Source organism: Anas acuta, chromosome 6 (genome assembly GCF_963932015.1).
Source record: "Anas acuta chromosome 6, bAnaAcu1.1, whole genome shotgun sequence".
In the NCBI taxonomy this organism is placed as follows: Eukaryota; Metazoa; Chordata; class Aves; order Anseriformes; family Anatidae; genus Anas; species Anas acuta.
In genome coordinates this window covers 2,581,826-2,599,130 of record NC_088984.1, presented here as the reverse complement: position 1 = coordinate 2,599,130, position 17,305 = coordinate 2,581,826, and the positions used below count along the sequence as shown (strand labels likewise).

General features: G+C 43.1%; 1 protein-coding gene across 9 annotated transcripts in view; it reads left to right on the top strand.

The window, feature by feature from the left end:
* MBD5 (methyl-CpG binding domain protein 5) overlaps positions 1-17,305 on the top strand; it is a 128,646-nt gene that overhangs the window by 108,200 nt on the left and 3,141 nt on the right. For 6 of the 9 annotated variants that reach the window (XM_068687018.1, XM_068687016.1, XM_068687017.1 and 3 more), the window contains 5 exons: positions 349-1,377; positions 3,034-3,245; positions 5,018-6,226; positions 11,383-11,495; positions 15,170-15,245. In XM_068687018.1, coding sequence (XP_068543119.1) covers positions 349-1,377; positions 3,034-3,245; positions 5,018-6,226; positions 11,383-11,495; positions 15,170-15,245 — 2,639 coding nt within the window. The remainder of the gene's footprint in view (positions 1-348; positions 1,378-3,033; positions 3,246-5,017; positions 6,227-11,382; positions 11,496-15,169; positions 15,246-17,305) is intronic. The other 3 variants (XM_068687019.1, XM_068687021.1, XM_068687020.1) reach the window with 3 other exon arrangements.

The window sequence follows — 17,305 nt, the reverse complement described above, 5'->3', positions numbered from 1 at the left end:
TCCATGACAAAGTAAATGAAGTTGCAGTTGCTTTTAGTTTTACACTTATCAAAATATGTAATGAATGAAACCCCACTGAAAAAAATTGAAGGGAGATACAAGTGTATAGTCCGAGAATTTCCGATGAGATGTGGCACAGCCTGGAGTATCTGAAGTAGTGGATGGCAGATTCCTTCAGATTTAAAAAGAAAAAGAAAAAAAAATCAAGTTTGGATGCTGAAAGCATTTTCTTTGTGTGCGTGGGTATCAAACGTTGCTGGTTTGGATTGACCTAGCTGCTTTGTATCTCGGATGACCGTCTCCCAGCAGGCTGCATGCTATTAATATTTTTGTTCTTTCGCATTGCAGGGGGTTCAGGACCGTCATCATCAATAGCCATAGCTGGCACCAGCCAACCTGCCATCACAAAGACAACATCTGTTCTTCAGGATGGTGTTATAGTCACTACTGCAGCTGGAAACCCACTTCAGAGCCAGCTGCCCATCGGGAGCGATTTCCCTTTCGCTGGCCACGAACACTCGCTTCATTTCCCGCAGAACAGCTCTTCAAACAACAATCTTCCACATTCTTTGAATCAAAACCTCCTCAGTTCTCTACCTATCTCTTTGCCAGTGAATCAGCAACATCTCCTAAACCAGAATCTATTAAATATACTGCAGCCTTCAGCAGGAGAAGGCAAGTCTGAGGTCAACCTCAACCCTTTAGGTTTTCTCAACCCGAATGTAAATGCTGCTTTAGCTTTTCTCTCCAGTGACGTGGATGGGCAGGTATTGCAACCTGTTCATTTTCAGCTTCTAGCAACCCTCCTCCAGAACCAAGCCCAAGCAGCTGCCATGCTTCCCCTACCATCTTTCAATCTGACCATCTCAGATTTGCTGCAACAGCAAAATAACCCTTTGCCCTCAGTAACCCAGATGACAGCCCCACCTGACCATTTGCCAAGCAATCAGTCAGAAAGCAACAGGGTTGAGACCCTTTTAACCAACCCCCTGGGGAACCCTATACCAAGCTTTTCAGGCACTGACACTACTTCCAACCCCCTGCTCCTCCCAGCTGTCTCTGGGGCCTCAGCATTAATGGCCTTGAATCCCCAGCTGGTGGGAGGTGTCCTGAACTCTGCATCGGGCAACACCGCTAATCATCCAGAGGTTTCCATAGCCACCTCCTCCCAGGCAACCACTACCACAACCACTACATCATCAGCAGTGGCAGCACTGTCTGTCTCAACCCTGGGTGGTGGGACAGCAGTGGTGTCAATGGCAGAAACATTGCTGAACATATCTAATAATGCTGGGAATACATCTGGTCCAGCTAAACTCAACAATAACTCTGTGGTGCCACAGCTACTTAACCCTCTACTGGGGACAGGTCTGCTTGGTAAGTTCAATTTCTTCACAGATATAAAAGGAAAAAAAAAAAAGGAAGAGGGTTGGGGAGGGGGAATTTCTGATTCTAGTTTCTAAAGGTGACACTTTATCATACTTTTTTAATAAGGCTTTTGTATGTTACAGCTTGTTTATTGAGAAAACATAACTGTTACTGCAAGACATTTTAACTACATTCTAGTTTAATTCAATAATACTTCACACTGGTTTTGGAAATTACTTTATATTCCATTCTTAATTCTGATGCCACCTAGACCTACTGTACACGCCTTAAAATTCTCTAAGCGATTGGACTCGTTTCATTTTTCAAGTAATAAAAGCCTCGATGCATCTCTGGGATGCACTGTTTCATTTCAAGTGCATGTGGCATCACAGGGTTAGTACGAGTAGCTGTGCAGTAGATGAAAAGTGGCCAAGTACATTTTTCCAAATGAATCAAAAGTGCCAAAACCATCAGAAAGCAGACTCCCTGTAAAGTAATACATAAAGCACTCAAAGCAAGTCCTTGCACAAGTTCAAAGAGGAAGGTTGCCCTTTGAGCCCTTTGTTGTGTATTTATATTTTCTCATTGCTCTGTTTTTCTTTTTTTTTTTTAACTGTGTCTTGGAGTTTAAAAAGCCAGGGTACATCTCACTAACAAGCACCTGCATCCCATAATGAATGATAAAAAGCTGTTAAATACAAGTTTTTCTCCTGTGTCTTTTGATGAACTTTACCCAGAATGTGTAATATAACTAGCACTCCTCTGATTTTTGGACCACATAAGCCAATGTTTCCTCCTACAGAAGGAGGAGGAAATAATGGTGGTAGAGCTGATAAGTATTTTGCTTAATACCTCATACCTCCCTACTAAATGGCTACTGTGAACTCAATCCTACTTGACATTTTTAATGTAAAATAGATAACCAATGATTCTGCAAATGCAAATTTTAAGAAAAACATGAACTTTATATTAAAAAAAAAAAAACTCGGAAATTGATACATTTTTAAGCTTTTTTATATCACAAAGTCAGGTTCAACAGCATGCTTATTTTACTAGAACTAGAGTTTTCATGTTTGGTGAGATGTTCACATTATAGAAAATGTTAATACAATCGCATCTCTAGAATACTAAAAAACAAAAAATGTGTGGAGTGTGGACTAACATGTTTGTGATCCAAAAAGCCTTTGCTCACGTGCAGTTAGATCACATTATTTTGTCGTAGTTAATGAAAAACAAGTTTTGTTGTTTTTTTAAATTATTTTCTCTTTTTCTCTCTCTCTCTTCTCCTCCCCCCTCACCACCCCAGTACTGTTTGAAGCAGTCACTCTTTGGATACTAAGAGTAAGATTCCAAGGCACGGATATGATGGCAGCTCATTCTGCCATACTTGGCCGTGTACCGTTCCAAAGGCAGAGACAGTCATGTCAGAAACCTTTAGAAAGAGTCCAGATAGATGTGACATGCAAAAGAAGCAGTGCTGAAGAAAGAAAGGAACAAAGATTAGGAGACACATGCCTTGAGGACCATTCCGTAGAAGATTGAAGGGGAAAAGTGTTGTTTTACAGAGGCATTTGCTTAGCAGTCAGTTGAAATTTGAGTCAAGGAAAATTCCTCCTGACTGTTGAAAACTGTACTGACTTCTGTTTCCCTGTGTTTGAATTACAGGTGACATGTCATCTATAAACACTACTTTGAATAACCATCAACTGAGTCATCTCCAGTCGCTATTAAACAACAATCAGATGTTTCCTTCAAATCAGCAGCAACAGCACCTTCTCCAGGGGTATCAGAACATGCAGGGCTTTCAAGGCCAGCCCCCAATTCCTGGCCCGGCTAACAACCCAAACCCCATGGCATGTCTGTTCCAAAATTTCCAGGTAGAAAGCAAAATTAAATCAATATTCAAACAAATGTGCAACTCTAAGTAGGTAAAGTTATATCCTCCATAGTTTGGCTTTTTTGTTGTTGTTTGTTTTTTTTTGCTGAGTGATTAAGACAATATGATACATACAGCTGCTTGCCTCTTTCAGGAGTTTTTGGATTTTGCAAATCAGTAACATTTGTTACTGAAACTTGATACCTTCTTCCTTAGAAATTGGGTCTAGTATCTTCGGAAACAGCTGTGCTCTATGTATTGGAAAAAATCTGGCTATGTGCATTCTGATAAGTACTGTACATTTTTGGCAAAACTGTTTTCCATTCTGAAAAAAAATATCATAAATTCCCTTTTAGATCACTCAAAGATTCAGTGGTTAGAAGGAAACGTTGATATCTTTTTATAGTAATTAGAAACTTAATAAATGATTATAGGTGACTATGGCACAGATCCTTCTTATATTCCCAGTGGAATTGAATGGGAGAGGTAACTGATGCAGATTTGTATAAATTGAAGAAAGCAGGGATTAGAATGAATATGCAGTGGCAAACTGTGCAAAAAATGGTACCTTCATGCTATTCACCTAATAGTTCTTCATAATGCAACCTGAACTATTAAACTAGCAAACTGACAGGAAGCATAGCAACCAAAACAGGTAATAAAGCAGAGGTACAGCATGTGTATTATTATTCAGCATTACTGTGGTTGCTGCAGAACTCAAGATGTGAAGACGGAAGCGTGCATAGTGCCAGCGAGTGCTTTTACCCTTTAAGAAGGAAAAAGAAGACGTGTCATTTTCTCAGTGTAGGCATTTCACTGCTACTGCAAAATCACAGTCCTCCAGCTGCCTGTTACCTCCCTTTGTTTTTATATGAATTCTGGTAGCTTTATCTCAGTATTTTTTGGTTCAGTTTCTCGGTTATATAAATAGTAATGGTGAGTATTTAAAGGAGCTTTGGGAAATATTTTGCCCTTGTTTGTTATTGTTTTTTATTAAAGCACTATTATTGATGTCGTCTTCACTGCCTACGTATGTGACAGGAAATACAAAAAGCGCAGTTACTTTAATCTTAAGGTTACAGTTTACCGTGGCAGCTCCTGACATTACAGCTGCAATGCAAAGGGATGCAGACATGGTTTACAAGGGACTGAAGTAAAAAGAGATCCCATGAGAGAAGCACATAAATGAAAGGGAGAAAATAGAAATGCTGGCCAGTTGCAAAAGGACAGTGATGGCCTACTTTCCAGACTGAAAGAGGAACGTGTAAGGAGCCTAGAGGAACAGTTGGTTGGGAGGAAAGAAGAAAAACTGGGGGTCAGAGAAGGAATAAAAGAGAATAGTTGACGAGAAATATTGAAATACTTGATGGAGTTGGTTAGAGTTGCAGAGAAAAAAGGCGGGTGCTGTACTTCAGAAGAGGGAACCTCAGAAAAGAAAGAACCTGTGAAAGAGGAGATAAAAATGTGGTCTCAGCAGTACCTGCTAGGTTATGTCATTGCATGCAAGGCATTCCTTCTGAACCATGAGGTAAAGTCGTAACAGCTGATGGCTTTACTTTCCTATCAATTTTTAACTTATTTTTTTCTATCAAGTTTATCCAGCTTTAAGCTCCATAACTGATGGATAACCAAAGTAAAATTGCTTATATACTGTAACATCATAACCCCTGGCCACTATCCTGATTTCCTACTAAAATGAAACAAAGTTTTCTATTAAAGTGGAGTTTTAAGCAGAATAGCAATTTCCATCTTTTTCTCTCCCTTTTTTTTCAGGTGAGAATGCAGGAAGATGCTGCTGTCCTAAACAAAAGGATGATCACTCAGATGGGAATGGCACCAGTTCCCGAGAGCTCCAACACTATGCTTCCTCCTTTCCAAGAAACATCTTGTGATTTGCAGCAAAGAACTGAACCATCTCTTGGACAACAGGCAAAGGATAACCTCAACGTCGCTGCTCAGGGTGATACATCAGTGGACGCTATCTACAAAGCAGTTGTAGATGCTGCAAGCAAGGGAATGCAAGTAGTAATCACCACTGCCGTAAGCAGTACAACACAAATGAGTCCCATTCCAGCTTTGAGTGCCATGAGTGCCTTCACAGCCTCAATTGGTGACCCATTAAATCTTTCTAGTGCTGTCAGTGCAGTAATCCATGGGAGAAACATTGCTGTTTCTGATCACGAAGGTAGGATAAGGAACACTAGAGGAACGCGAATACTGAAGAACTCAGAGCATGGTAAAAATTCAAGTGAAGGGGATGGGTATGAATATTACAAATCAACAAGTTGTAACACACCCAAAAAACAGTGGGAAGGGGAGCAAAGTCCTGTCAGTGAGATAAACAGATGGAAATGTGATGAGTTTCTAGACCACTCTGCACATATCCATAGTAGTCCTTGTCACGAAAGGCCCAATAACATCTCCACACTGCCATTATTACAAGGCGAGCAGCATCAGATACTGCTATCACAGCGAAACTGTCAAAGTGATAAAATGTTGGAGGAGAATTTCAGGTATAACAATTACAAAAGAACTATGATGAGTTTTAAGGAAAGACTGGAGAACACTGTGGAACGATGTGCACACATAAATGGAAATAGGCCTCAGCAGAACAGAGGATTTGGAGAGTTGCTGAACACTTCTAAACAAGACCTGATTCTGGAAGAGCAATCTCCAAGTTCCTCAAATAGCTTGGAAAGTTCATTAGTTAAAGACTATATCCATTACAATGGAGATTTTAATGCCAAAAGCATTAATGGGTGTGTGCCTAGCCCTTCAGATGCTAAAAGCATCAGTAGTGAAGATGACCTAAGGAATCCAGATTCCCCTTCTTCAAACGAGCTGATACATTACAGGCCGAGGACGTTTAATGTTGGCGACTTGGTCTGGGGCCAAATCAAAGGACTGACTTCATGGCCTGGAAAACTAGTAAGAGAAGAAGAAGTTCACAATTCATGTCAACAAAACGCTGAGGAGGGGAAGGTATATTTATATATATATGCACATATCTATCTCTCTTCTTATATACACGTGTACATATGCTTATACAAACCATAACGTATCAATGCTTTATCTTGGTCCTTTATTTTTTTAACTTGTCTGGTATTTTAATAGTACAAATTGCTTTTTTTCCCTCCATACTACAGCTTGCAGAATGGAATTCATCCCCAGAATTGTTAAACTCACAGTGTGTATTTAGGTGAACTTAAAGGTGTTGTGTCCAAAGAAACTGGTATGGTGTGTAAGGCATGTGGAGACATCTAAAAGTGGTGAAAACTGCAAAAAGGAAAACTGTGATATAATCAGATTGAGGAGTGTGTAATAAGTAAAATCTTGCTGACTGTCACATACAATGCTTGGGTACATGCATTTCGCCATGAAAAGAGGTGTAGAACATCTTATAATAGTGAAGAAAGCACTCCAGTTTGCTCATTTGTCCTAAATTGCAGGGGTTTTAATGCTAACGGTACGTTTGTCAGAGAATGTATGATAAGTATTTTAAATTCTAGTCTCCACTAAGTGTGTAACATATTTTTGTAGTTTTCATAAACTATTTCACATCTTCTACATGTAAATGTATCCAAAGCGCTATTTGAAAAAAATGCCAATTTTAAAAATACGTAAGTAGAAAGCCAAAACCTAGCAAAACATCATTTTACCTTTGTCATGAAGAAGTCAAACCGCTTAAAAATTACATCTTTTTCCCATGCTCCCAACTAGCAGATGACAACAGTCATAAAAATGTAAGGGTATCCATAGCAGGTTGGACCAAAGGGTTCCTTTACCCATGAAGTGCCCAAGAGCCAATGCCCAGAAATGTTGCGGGGTGCTCTGGGTCCCAGCAGTGCACAGCTCAGGGGTGCCTCGAGCCAGAGCTGGTATCTCCGCGTTGTACCCAGCGCTGCTCTTCCTGCACTTGGTCGTGGAGTTATCTGAGGTTGATGTGCAAACATCATTTGCTCAAACAGTCAGGTCTTTGATGAATTGGTGGTATAAATATCTGGGGCGTTGTTTGGCTGGAATGGTTTCAACCCCAGTTCAAGAGAACTTCAGTCTCTCTCTCAAGGCTTCTTCCTTGATCTCCGTAGCCTCAGTGGTTTCAGGGAGCTCCCGTTCGAGTACTCTGAACAGAAGTATTTACTTTGGAGAAGTCACCGTGCTTTAATAACAGCACTTGAATGCTGAAGAGCTCGTTCCTTATAAAGATTAGATTCCCAAGGTACATATCACTTTTAAAACTGTAGGCAAATGAGTAACAAACAGTAAAGGATTAAACCGGAAAAATAAGGATGTGATTAATGTCAAGGTCCCATATGATTATGAACACAGTGCTTGTGCTGCATACATGCTCCAAGTGTGTATTTGTGTTAACTCCACAAATTTAATTGCAAACCCATATTTATAAGATTGTTCTGATACGTTTTAAGAGGTTTTTTTTTCAACTTTTATAAAGAGGTGATTTTTTCATTTTCATTCCATAGCAATTGTTTTAAACTTCACTCCCAATTTGTGTTTACCAGAACGTGTGGTTGTTTCTGTGCAAACCCCCTTTCTTTATTTCTGTCTCTTTTGTACAATATCTAAACACAATGTGTAACATCACGTTTAATGGCATAGATTTTATTGTATACTGAAGCACAAACAACAGGAAAGCAACCTGTGGATCCCTTCTCGACCAAGGAAATGCTCCGGATGCAGTACTGCCGAGGCAGCAAGAGAGACGTCCAAGTTCTTCGTCAGGAAGTCCCGTGTAACAGATCCCCTCGCTTCAGAAGGCTGTCCCATTTCATGGTTGTTCTATACATGAATTTACATATTTATATATTTATTTATATATTTACATATGTGTGTGGCTGTTGCTCACCACCAAGCAGTACAGAGCGAGTGACCTTTCAGAGGTCAGGATTTCAGGCTGAATTATGTGATGCTGGGAAATAGGAACGAGGTGAGAAGCAGTTTGAAACCGTGCACGGGCTGTATCATAGTGGTTTTTGTAGCCAAAAGCAGGCAGGAACTGGCGTGCACAGTGGCAGTCTGTGCACCTGGTCAAACGTTCCTGTAACGTGTTGCACAGCCACGTCCTTCAGATGTTTGGACAGCCTGGTCTGCAATAGAAAGGAAAACCAAAAATCCTTGAAAACCAAAAGGTCTCCAGAAAGCCTGCACTCCAGAAAATCCCCAAAGGTTGTAATTCATGAGCAGCAGTTCTGGAAACTTGATTTTCTGAGAAGCTTTCTTAGAACATCTTGTGACATATTTGTATAATCAGATGTTAACTTCCTACATGTAACATCGCTGCAGCTGTGCTCTGGAATTTCACTGTACATTGTACACTCTGTTCACTATATTGTACATTAATTTGGTGTTTATTTCCATTAAGAATTTGGGTGTTAAATGCAGTAATACTTCTATGTGTCGAGCAGCTAGCACAGCACGTTGGTGAGAGCTGCCTTTGGTGGCCAGCCCCCGGGGCAGCAGGAGCAGCAGCTCCACCTGTCTGTGCTTCTGAGCCGGCTCTTGTCTCACTGGGAAGGTGCTGCTGATTTCTCTGGGAGGAAATTTTGCTTTTTGCTGCAATAGATTTATGTAAAACGGCATACAAGCAGAATTTGGGCACCTTGTTTTGTAGTTGCAATAATTATCCGGCAGTTCCTGCCAGGGAGCCGTGCTAGCAGTCAGCCTCCTGTCTGTGGTAGCACAAGTTGATTTCTTTCAGATTTTACACTTAATTAGTACTTGATGCTAAAAAAATTACAATAGGAAAACCAGTTTTAGCTGTTTCATGATAATTTGGCTTCTGGATGTTTGTTTTTTTTTATAGAGTGGCATAAAACACTGGGCTCTTACCAAGCCTTTGTAAATAATTGCTTGAGGAAACTGAGCTTCTCTCGTCCTAGAGATAAGAATAGGTGTGGTTTACCAGAGTCCTGAAAATCCAGTTTGTGTGTATCACTATTGTAAGGGGGTTTTGTAAATGAGGGGATGTGATATGATTAATCCCAACCTATTGTTATACTTGCTCCCAGTTCCATGTTACTTTAATTTGACCCTACTTCAAACAAGTGCTAGCAGGTTTGGGTTTCTTGGCTGCTCTACCATCACACAATTCCTGTAATGAAGATATTGATCCTTTTTATCACATAAGTCACTTGTTACCCAAATGTGCTACTGTTTGCAAAAGTAGTTTACCTTTTAACTTTCCTTTGTACCTGAGGGCAGACACATGCAACACTCTGCAAAAGTTTATTCCTCCTTTGTATGGATGCAGTGCCATTGGAGTGCTCCTGGCAGCACCGCCACAAAGTAAAGGTTCAGCTTTAAAGAATTGGGATGGTTACGTTTCTACCATTAAATTCTGTGCAGTTTGAAAAATGTAAACTTTTTCTGTAGCAGTTTTCAGAGGCACTGTAAGCTGTGGGCTTGAGTGTTAGCGTATCGCAGACAGGGAAGCTGCATCCACTGCTGCGGCCGGGCCCTTCGCCTCATGCAGCTCCTGAGCCTCCTCTGTGCATCCTTCACAGCTCTGCAGCCTCTCAGTCGATCACATTTCACCTGTATGCGTTTGTATTATTACAAAATCTGGTTGGGAAAGGAATTGTGTGAAGTGTTCGCAGCCTGGCATTACCAGTGCCCGTAGTTTGAAGGGAGAGGTGCTGCAGCCTGTAGCAGAATTGCATATTTTCCATGAAAGCAGAAATCTTTCCTCCCTGCGTGCAGATTTCAGTCGTAATGACTCGTCTTGTAAGTTCCTGAAGCTGCCGTAGTTCCCAACTTCGTTCTCAGATGCAGGAGTTCAGGATGTGAAATTTGGTCTCACCGTGTATTTATTACATTTGGCATTGTGTCGAGGGATTTTGACAACCTGCCTGCTCATTAACTTCAGATCGTCACGTCTAAAAATCAGTTTCGTTGTGAATATAAATTATTTATTCATTGAAAGGTTGGCTTTAGATGGAAGTTGCATTCGAATTTATTTTTAGGATTGTGTGTAGGCACGCTTAATAAATTTGTATTTACGGATTTAATTTTCTTTGTGTCAAAATACAAGCTGTACTTTTTAATGAAACAAATGCTGTATAAGGTTCTTGTTAGCTTATGCAAATAAGGCAAGCAAAACATAACGCTACTGACAAAAACGGAATTTATCAGGTCATTTTCTTGAAAGTGATGTATTTTTAGCGTGTTTTTGTGGTTTTACAAGCAGAAACGACTGTGAACCAAACCAAAATAATATGCGGAGTTAAGTGGGATATTGTATTGTGAAGGCAGACGATAGGATCCTACAGACGATATAACTCACTGCCTCTGTGGTTGTGGTGTTTGCACTGGCACTAACTGGTGGTGCCCGTGAGCAGATGCTGTGGTCTACGGACAGCTTGCTTAAAAGATTATAATTCTGGGTGATTTCAAGAGAACCGAAATTTCCAGTGAAAGTACCCCAAGGACCAGCTCAGCAGCCCTGGTCAGCACGTGCTCACATTCGGTCCTGACTCAGCAGATCACTAAAACTTGCCCTTAGCAATAAATAAATGAATTTAAAAAAATAAAAGCCCTTTCTGAGGATGGATAAGTTAGCTGGCTAAAGCAAGCAGTAGCTGAAAGTTGTAATTTCCTACTGCATAAGTAGGGCGTGTTCCTCCTGCCCTCTCCCACCCCGATCTTTGTAAGGTCTTTGAGCTCCTCGGAGCCAGGACGGGGTTTGGCCGTGCCATCAGCAGCGCTGCCGAGCTGGGGCCGTACGTACTGCGGGCAGAAGGCGAGGTGATGTTAAACGTGTTGGTGTCCATGGCACCTGTAAAAGCTGCAGGATGTGTGTCAGGCACCTCGCTGTGCCACGTAGTCTTGGAGATGTCCCGTATATTGGTGAAATGGGAGTATGGGATGTGAGACAACAGCATTTACCTCAATAATATGAAAAAAACGGGTTCTAAAATACTGTTTTCCTTCTGTTTTTGTATTGCTATTAATGGTGTGGATACGTAGAGAAATTACAGTGTGTGGATCTGTGTATGAGGGGGTGTGTGGAGCTATACCTTCATTTCTTTGCTGGGAAGGTCGGTGTCTTGCGGATGCGCTGAAAATTCGGCTCCTTAATAATGCATGTCTAGTACAGTAAAAGCGGTGTTTGATAATTGCAGGTCTGGGTAATGTGGTTTGGTGTTCATACCTTCACTCAGGTGGAGCCAGAGAAGTTGAAGACACTAACAGAAGGTCTAGAAGCTTACAACCGCGCCAGGAAAAGGAACAGAAAGTAAGTGAGCGCCCCTTCATGATGAATTAATGTCATTCTTTCGCTTCCAGAGCCTCCCGTTTTGGGGACCCTGGCGGATCTGCCAAACAGAAAAGTTAATTTTCTGAACTCCTTGTGTTGGTTATGGTAATCATCCGAGATCTTTGATATCTGCATTTTTATTGCATCTTCTGATATTTACAGTAGCCTTTGTAAAATGTCAGCCTGCTTGTTTGAGCTTTCATGTGTGGGATTCTAATTTACGGCAAAAAAAAAAGTTATTAGATCAAAACTCTTCTGGCCAAATGCGCTTTTTAACACGATCTGCCCTTCTTATCTCTCCCCTCTCCCTCTGTCAGCTGCAGCTGCAGGCAGAGCACAGGTTTATTCTGATAAATTTTGTTTCCCATTGCCAAGAAGCTTTGCAGCCCTCGTGAAGTCTGGCTGCGGGTATCCGGACAGCAGCTCGGTGCCGGGCTTCCCTCACACCCTCTGTGCTGCCTGGTGGTACCGGGCCTTTTAGCCTTTATTTACCAAGGTGCAGGGATGGAAAGCCTGTGAGACACTGAGCATTAGGACGTGAAACAGAAAGCAGAGACAAAACAAGGTTGGTGTGAGGAGAAATCAAACCTTGATGGCTGTAAAAGGGCAGCAGAGCAGAGGTGGTGCTGTGCTCGGGATCGCTCTGGGGCGCTGCTGTGTGCTTGCTCCTGCACTGAGAATGCACTGAGCTGGGTGCGTGTCCTGTCCGCTCACACCACTCATCCTCAGCGCAGGAAACACGGGCTGAAGGGAATTAAATAATTATTTGTTTCCAGCTCCATTTAAGGTGGCAGCTTTTCCTCTATTTACACGTCACGCAGCGCTTACCAGAAATAGTTTTCATGCCACTGAGACAATGCCACAGTTTTTTTTTTCACCATCCCCAAGTGCTGGAGCTGAAGGGTGAGCAGGGCTCGGGGCAGCTGGCTGCTGGCTCTGCTCCCCGACACAGTGCGTGCCGCGAGGAGGTGACAGCTGATCTGAAGGGCTGCTAAGGCTGGAAGGAGCAATACAGTCAAAGAAAACCCCCCGATTTCTGACTTGCAGCTGTATATTTGGCAGGCTGGGGGTTGTCTAGACCTGCACAGAGCCCCGTGCCCTTTCTTGTGGCACCACTGGCTCTGCACCGGGGCTTGTGCGTAGCAAAACAGCTCCAGTCTGGGGCCCCCGGGTGCCCCTGGCCCTAGGGTCACTTTACAGCCCTTACAGGTTTTTGGCCAATTTCTCCCTGTCTGTGTCTCGTATTTCAAGTGGTTTGCTCGTTTGTTGTGGACCTGAGGGTAGCCCCTTCCCTTTTACCTGTGGTTTGTTCCCGGTTTATCTGAAGCAGCTCTTATCTCCTGATGGTCTTCTCCGTGATACATGGCCTTGTGGCATCTTGTTGCACAAGGGCCCCAAACTTTGGAGGATTAAGCATTAGATATAGCAGTTACACGTGGAATACAACTCCTCTTAGTCTCTGTTGCCACACGGATAAGTGTGCCACTGACACAGCAGCACTGACATCGCGTTGGGCACTTCTGTGATACAAAGACGCAGGTAAAGAGGTCCAGGAGAAATTAGTTTTAGGAGCATGGGCCAACACTGCAGAGGTTTGGTGTCTTGAGCAGAGCAAGGTTAGCATCCAGACCCTCAAAATGGGTCAGCAACGTCCCTCCTGCTGGCTCTGCAGGGCACGGGTGTGCTCGCACGGCCTCACAGCACCAGCAGCGGCTGCACGCCAGCTCTGGGACCTGCCCGCTGCGGGACGGAGCTCGGGGACTTCCAAAAACATGGCTCAGCTCATGGTCGTGCTTCGTTTGGAGGATACAGATGGGTGAAATTGCAGTGGGCTCCAGCAGGAAGGATCAAAGGAATGCTGCTGGCACAAAGGTTGTCCTCTGCTCCTGGGGGAAGGAGTTCAAATCTGCCTCCAAAGCTGTTGGCCATGAGAGGATTTCAGAGAAGCGATGTGCTGCTCTCTAACAGGAGAAAGAAACCACTCCTAGAATCTTTTAAGTGGAGTTTGGCAGAAGTTGTGGCATTTGCAGGTCAGTTTGCATCACACCTGACATGAGTTTATCCGGTGCCAGGGTCTCTGCTTCGTTGTCACAGTGGCTCGGCTGCAGTAGCTGGTATTTGGGTGATGGGCACTGCTGAAACTTTGACTCACTTGGGCAGGTCCTCGTCTTCATGGTGGAATGTAGCTAATGGAAAAAAAACATCGGAGTCTTAAGACTACAATTCATACCTTCAGCTCTATTTGTAATACTTCCAAATGGCTCTTAACTAATAGCAAAAATTTCCTAAGCACCTAGTAAGGGTGAAAGTGACCTCAAGGGGTCATCCTACCCAAAGGCAAGGCACGAAGGAAGAAAAACAGGGGGGAGAAATCTGCATGCTGTGTAATACTGCCTTTGATTATCTTAATTGCTAGGGCTGTTTCATTATGACAGTGACAATCACCATAAATTAAGTCACATCAATCATCGCTGCTTTTGCTGTGCTTTCTATTGTGCTTACGGAGTAAAAATTTCCATCTCCAGCGAAAAGCCAAACCTCTGTTCTTCCAACAGAGCAGCAGGGAAACCACCGTGCCGTATCCGAGCCTGCCAGTTTGTTAGAAATGGTTGCTGCTGAGATGCTACCAAATATTCCATTAATTTCATCCTGAACATCCCAAATGCAGTTCTGTTACAGCAGAAATTCCAGCTTACAAAGTCAGTACAGGATTTTTAAATGAACGTTTAAAAATGGGCAGTGTCCTTCGGGTGCCATCAGACGTCCTGCATGCTCCTGGTGCGGGCACGTCTGGCCTGCCTCTGGTGCCACTGACAGCAAATGAAGCTTCTCAGTGCTATTTGGAATTAACTTCAATTAATTTAAGATTGAATTTTAGGCAAACAATGTTAAAAAGCAGTTCAGTTGGGTTTCCAAACGTTGCTTAATTTTTAGTCAGCCGACCAAAACAGGAGATTGGGAAGGAGCAGGGGAAAAATCCAATAAAGACGCGTGAGGCTGCTGCCAGAGCATCGTGTTGATGAAATAACTTCAGTAACTTGTGCTCTGAGAGCTGCTTCTCAATGACATCCAAATCAGCATCGTTATCAGTCCTTAATACAGCTGCAGTACAGGTGGAGCCGTCACGGTGCCTTTCTAGAGGTGACGATGCCACTAAGCAATATCCTGCTTGGCATTTATATCTCAGGGCATCGTCACTGGTCCGCGTTGCATCACGTAAACTTGGCTTTGTGAGCAGCCGAGCTCAGTTGATTCAGAAACCCATGTGGACGTGGCCACTTTTGTATCAGAATCTGTATTTCAGATTATTTTATAATTTCTCTGGTTGGTTTAAACCTAATCAGGATACATCATTCTAAAATTCCTTTACCCCTGTTTGAACAAACTCACTCAAAGCCTTCGGTAAGCGAGCACAGCTCTGCGTAGCACGACGGGTCCTGCTGCGCTCCATCCCAGCTGACACAGTGATCATTCTCCCTTTGCTAAACGGGAAGATTTATTTAGGAAGCGTCTCCTTCCTTGAAGGACAGGCCCAGTGCTGTAACAACCTGGGAGGCTCTCTGGATGCTCAAATGTGTCTGATGAATTAATGCATTTATTAATTGTGTTTTTCTGCTGCTAAGTTACTGACAACATTAATTTCTTCTTCCTAGAAGTGGAAAGCTAAATAACCATTTAGAAGCTGCTATACACGAGGCCATGAGTGAACTAGACAAAATGTCTGGGAATGTAAGTTTCTTTTCACATCAGCAATAATTTCTTTGTTCTCTCTGTTTGTGCATGTGTGTCAGTCGGAGGCTGGGATTGTCGATTTGGGTTCCTTTCCGTAACTTTTGTTTGTGTTTTCTTAAGTAATGGGGAATTTCCGATATTTTTCTTGCCTGACAAAGTGTTTGCAAATGTCTAGTTATTCTGAAAAATGGGGAAAAGATGCATCATTTTAGCTGCATTGCCAATTATATGTACTTTAAAAGATAGATACCTGGACATACTTTACACATGCAGCCTGATATTATCTTGATCAGTCCCAGTCCGGCTCACATTCCAGGGGTTTTCTCTGGCTGGGGACCCAAAATCAGGCTCATTTGTTGAAACCACCTTTAAAAGCATCATTTGTTTGAGTATCAAACCCTTTGAATAAAGTTTTCCTCAGGTGACATGATAGGTACTGTCCTGAAAGGTAAGTTAAGAAGGGTGTTCCTGGTAGCGAGTGTAACAGTGTAAATATTTTTAAAAGAGCACTGCTATGGCAGCCCAGGATCTTTCTAATGTAACATCTCTTTATATAAGGTACTTATCTTCACATTTACATCTGTAATTCCTTTATAACATGCAAACAAGTGTGTCACTGTGCATACAACCTCCCATATCTTATCACTGGTAATTCTGCCAATTATTAATTAGGAAGCACTTGACTACGTAAATCTTTTTTTCCTGCAATGCCCAGTCCTAAAGATGCGGGTACACACGCATGTTTAGAGGGATAAGCACGACTTAGGGGAGCTGCTGGAGCACAGAAAAGGAAATCTGAACAGATCTGCAGGCTGAAGGCTGGTTTCAGAGCCACCAAGACACCCTAAATAGGTTACTCAGTTGCCATAAGTAATAACAAACCCAAATCTTTTGCTTAAAGTTGTGAATTGATTAAATAAGATGGTTTTGATTTGAAACGTCTTCCTCTTGATGGGAAGGCAAAGGACAGCAGGACCTGACTGTTGCAAGTGCCCACAGGATGTGTAGGGCACACACATCTTCTGTGCCGCTTGCAGCACCCCTTAGACCTCTGGGCCGGCCCCTGCTGCTGGTGCCAGCCCCATTCCCTCCTGCACAAACACAGAGGTGCTCAAACCTCGCTGCGATTCTATTTTAACTCAGATAGAGAGTGGCTCAGGGGAAACTGCTCTAACATGTCTTGCTCATCTTGTAGTTTTGTAACACGGGCAAGCTGCTCTACCAACCCGTGTGTCAGTACGTTACCTTGATTTATATTGTAATTATCTGGGCCCAAAATTCATAATCAGGGTTTCTTTCCATGAAAATTACAATTCTTAGAAGTAGTCGCAGGGAATCAGCACTTCCCTTTTTAGCGGCTCGCTGTTTTTTCAGCTGCTGCTGTTCAGTCATCAGCTACATCTTTAAATGAAAAGCATGTGCAAGCACGCTAACGAGCTTAAATCATCATTTCTGCTGGAAGGAGCCAATAAATAAGTAGGAAACGTTAGCGGGCTGCAGGAATTCAAGAAGGAGCCCGGGCAGCGATGCAGCACGGTGCTGTGGGCTTTGTGGCTGCGCTGCTGGGGCTGGGAGCGGCGCTGAGCTGCCGGCTGCCGACAGATGGTGGTGGCACTCCGTGCCCGGCACACCTCGCCTGCCGCTCGCGCTGGGAAACTCCTGTGCTCAGAGCCACCTAGCACCAAACCCAAATTCAAAACGGTGCTTTAACACCGAGCTGGAAGCAGAGCTTGCTAATCGCAGCGTGTCCTTAATGAGGCTGCCACAGACCTGAATTCGGCTCCTCTGATCTTTTTCCGCCTTAGCAGTGTTTCCTCACCGTATACTTGCTCCTTTATCACTAATGTCAAAATGCTTCATACAGATTTGTTTCGTGGAATTGGGCATAATTGCTGCTTGGGGCTGAGCTCCTCGTTAGGCAGTCGGTGCCGTTCTGCAGTGTTGGACAGCTCTCCAGCTCCCCTTTCCTTCGGGCTGTGTAAATGGGAAATCCTGAGAATGGTTTTGTGGGGCAGCCTAGCAGCATCCCAAGCAATCCCGTAACTCGTTGATTTGTG